The sequence below is a fragment of the Nanorana parkeri genome, unplaced genomic scaffold (assembly GCF_000935625.1).
Source record: "Nanorana parkeri isolate BGI_ZX_2015 unplaced genomic scaffold, ASM93562v1 scaffold3031, whole genome shotgun sequence".
Classification (NCBI taxonomy): domain Eukaryota; kingdom Metazoa; phylum Chordata; class Amphibia; order Anura; family Dicroglossidae; genus Nanorana; species Nanorana parkeri.
The window spans coordinates 65,941-69,839 of NW_017309299.1; the positions used below are offsets into that span (position 1 = coordinate 65,941).

General features: G+C 46.6%; 1 protein-coding gene across 1 annotated transcript; it reads right to left on the bottom strand.

Annotated features, from left to right (window-relative positions):
* Window positions 1-536: 536 nt before the first annotated feature.
* Window positions 537-2,267, bottom strand: LOC108802691 (olfactory receptor 52Z1-like). Its single transcript, XM_018574547.1, has 2 exons — window positions 2,006-2,267; window positions 537-1,225 (listed from the first exon to the last, which is right to left on the bottom strand). Exons 1-2 carry the CDS (start codon window positions 2,265-2,267, stop codon window positions 537-539), a joined length of 951 nt encoding a protein of 316 aa, XP_018430049.1.
* Between the last annotated feature and the right edge of the window lie 1,632 nt (window positions 2,268-3,899).

The window sequence follows — 3,899 nt, forward strand, 5'->3', positions numbered from 1 at the left end:
ACAACGCCCCATCCCCCCCATGACCAAGCAGCACCCCCCGTGAACAACATTGCCTCAGGTGGTGAATACCTTAGGGACAGCCCTGATCCTCTAAGGAGATAAACCTGTGATGATGGAAACGTAAGAGTAGACCTGGTTTAGGTTCAGAGGTTGGTTGTTGTCTCTCTGATCGAGATCAACTGCTAAATACATAATAAGAAATGATTGTCTCACTTGGAAACTCGTTTAAAATATTTATTCAACAAGAACACCAGATACAGCCAACATGTTTCAGGGGAATGGACTCCCCCTTCTTCAGGATCACACGGCAGTGTAGGGGAGATAGGAGACATGGGCTGTCATACAGGCAACTCAAATATTTCTTCTGACCTCTGGGCCTTCAGGAGAAGTGAACAATCTAGGACAACATAGCTGAACTGGAAAGTGAGCTGCATTGGAGAAGTGTCCTAGATGGTTCACTTCTCCTGTCTTCTCCAAACCCTTCACCCTTCTGTGAATAACCCTGTTAGAGAGTGCCAGACGACTCTATCATATGATCAGTGATATCCAGTGATTTTCCCAGTAAACATCTTGATGGCCTTTTGTCGAATCTCTTTTGTCCTAACGCCGTAGATGATGGGGTTCAGCATGGGAGGGACAATGACATAGAGATTGGCCACCAGAATATGGACATAGGGAGGGAGGTGGCTGTGAGGGATCCTGTGCGCTATGAAGGAGAAGAAGGCCGGGACATACAGTAAGGTTATGACACAGAGGTGGGACACACAGGTGCTTGAAGTCTTGTGCCGGGCGTCTGAAGTGGAGAGTCTCATGACGGCCTGAATAATGGAAACGTAAGACAACCCAATAAGGAATAAATCTATCACAAAGGTCAGAATAATAATGATCATGCCGTAGATGACATTGGCCAGTATGCTTGCGGTTGCCAGTCTAGCCATGGCCATGTGTTCGCAGTACGTGTGTTCTATGACGTTACTGTCCTGGTATGGTAACCACCAAAGGAGAAGGATGACTGGGATCATTATAACCACACTTCTGGTCACTGAAACTGAAACAGCAGTCCTAACAAAGGACAGAGTGAGCTTTGTCACATAGGCTAGAGGGTAACAGATGGCGATGTAGCGGTCATATGCCAACGCAAGCAAAATGGCCGACTCTGTCATGCAAATAAAGTGAATGAAGAATATTTGGACCAAGCAACCATTGAAAGAAATTTCATGAGAACCTGTCACAGCCCGCTTGTTGTTACTAAGGTGAGTAGGATCTCAACTGCGGAAGTTCAGGTAAAAAGGAAAGGAAGCTATACGGCGCTCAGTCACGAACCCCAGGCGTCACTCTCAATCATAGGCGGAGAGTTTGGGGTTCTTGCATCATGAGCCGTAGTAGAAAGCAATAAAGAATAGGTAGGGAGATGGAGGTATTAGCCCCTAAGCCCAGCTGGAATCACAAGGTACTTCTTCTGGTAATGTTGGTTAAGGTCAGATGAACTCATGCGGTTTTTGGGAAACAGTTATAAGTGCCAACAGATCACAGTACTTATAGATATAGGCAGTCCATATATATATACTGTAGGTTTTAGGCAGTCCAGATCTATGAGCATACACTTAGCACTGAACTAAAGCTTAAGGTAGTCCATACATGTAGAAGCCCCGAGGGCTTTAAGGTACTTGCGCTTTAGGTGCTGGATCAGTAGTGACAGAGGTCACTTGTACAAGCAGGAGGGTAGTCCTCCCTTCGGTCCTGGCAAGCAGTCTGCCTTGAGAACAAGGTTCCAGGGTGTTGGGGCATGAGAAACCCAATAGTGAACACCCTGCAGCGTTTGGTTCCAGTTTAAATAGGCCGCGGCTGTGACGTCACGCGGCCGCAGCGCACTTCCGCGTTCCAGTGTGGAGCGCACAGTACGTCCCCGGAAGGAGGAGGAACCATTCGGTGGCTTCTCCCTCTGCTGCGTTCCACGCTGGGACGCACACGTGACGCGGCACGGCACGGAGGAACGTTACAGAACCAAACCAAAAAATACTGAGAGTCTTGGGGACTGGGGAAGAGCATAGAACAAGGTCTCCTACCGCCAACATCACAAGGAAGATGTACATGGGCTGGTGAAGACTTTCATGGAGCGAGATCACCACTATCAGGATTGAGTTTGCTGCTACACCTAAAATATACATGAAGAAAAAAAGGCCGGACAGCAGAAGATGTGAGTTCTCCAAACCAGGAATTCCCTTTAAGAGGAAGAAGTCAGGGTGGAAACTGGTGGCATTTGCCATGTCTAGCAGAACATCCTCAGATGATGACTATATGACAGTGTCATTGGATGGTGTGTGCTAAGCCTTGAAAGAAGACACATGTTCAAAGTTCTGGAGGTCACTGAAAAATACAAAATAAACATGAGGGTGATAGGTGAACATCAACTAACAGCATAGCTCCCCTCCCCCGGAATCCCCATGTTCCTGCAACAAAGACCCCATACTGCATAATTGTGGCCAATCATCTGCAGTGGATGTTGGACTCTTTGATTGCGATGGTTCAGTACGAGCAGATGAACACGACACCCATTACTGGCAATAGAACTGTTCAGACAGCAGTGTGATCCCAGCAGTACTGCGGTGAACCTATGATACATTATTGAACATGATTATGACATGAAAGACGCAACCAACAATGAAAAGTATGAAAGTCACATTAAAAGCTACAGACAGGTAATCTCCAATCAGTATAACTAAGAGTGAGAAGTCTCCTGGTTGGGTTCGGGTTCCTATAACACATTTATTCCTTTGGGGGAAATCATAGAGAAGATAATATTCCAGAGGATTTCCAGGATTTAAGAGATAGTCCATATCCACTGTTCCAATTGTCTCTAATGTCATCATAAGTCTGAATGTGTCTGTAAAGAAAGGATTGTTTCGCTCCTGGAGATTCAATAGCTCCGAATCTTTCCCTTTAGAGTCAGGTCCGTCTAACCAGATCGATAACCAGTATAGAAGGATAAATCAAACAAAAATGGTTCGGCCCACCTACTTAGTATAGGCGGTCCAAGGGTTAATTTGATGATCGGGACAGACCATAAGTATTTAGGTTATTTGAAAAACATCTTTATTCAAGTATCAAAAAAGGTGGCAGAACATCCTCAGATGATGACAGTGATACTGGATGGTGTGTGCTAAAGCGTCAGCAACATCCGACAACCCTTCAAAATACAACAATCTCTGACAACCGTTCAAAGCTTGAAGGCCAACTGAAAAAGACAAAAGAAACACGAGGTGAATGGTAACATAACAGCATAGCTCCCCTGTCCCGGCATCCCCATGTTCCTGCATACTGTAAGGTGACCATTCATCCCCGATATCCAGGGACAGTCCACGGGTAGAGGAGACTGTTCCTGGAAAAGAGTAATACTTTGTCATTTAAAGTGACATTAAAGTCTACATTTTTTCCCCTCCCCCCCATGTTAGTGTCAGCACTTATCTTAAATGATGTCTCCTCTTATTCCGATCTTCTTCTTCTTCCCTGTCGTTTTCAGCCTTCTCCTTAGCACTGCTGCGGCTCTCCGATCCAGCGCCGACTCCTCGGTCCTTGCTGGCACTTCCTGTCCCACGGTGTATGCAGGCGGGTGCACGCCGTCCATAGACTTACCTTGTGTCTCTGCTCGTCTCCCGGCTGAATACCTGAACTGCGCATGAGCCCGCCCCCAAGATGCTTTGCAGGCCGCCCGAGAATGTTCAGATTTTTGGACGGGAGCGCGCGGGGAAGACACAGGTAAGTTTTTGCATATATCTACTGCTTGCTAGCCTTATATATATATATATTTATGTCAGCTGAAAAGACTGTTCAGCAGTGACGTGCGGTACCTCTTGCTACGGGTGAGGCATTCCCCAGCCTCACCCCCAGCACGTCCTGCA

Excerpts from the sequence above, each read along its gene's own strand:
- LOC108802691 (XM_018574547.1), bottom strand. The coding sequence starts at position 2,267 with ATGGCAAATGCCACCAGTTTCCACCCTGACTTCTTCCTCTTAAAGGGA. Across the intron at positions 1,226-2,005 it reads TCTCAGTATTTTTTGGTTTG|GTTCTCATGAAATTTCTTTC; the intron begins GTTCTGTAACGT and ends GGGCTGTGACAG.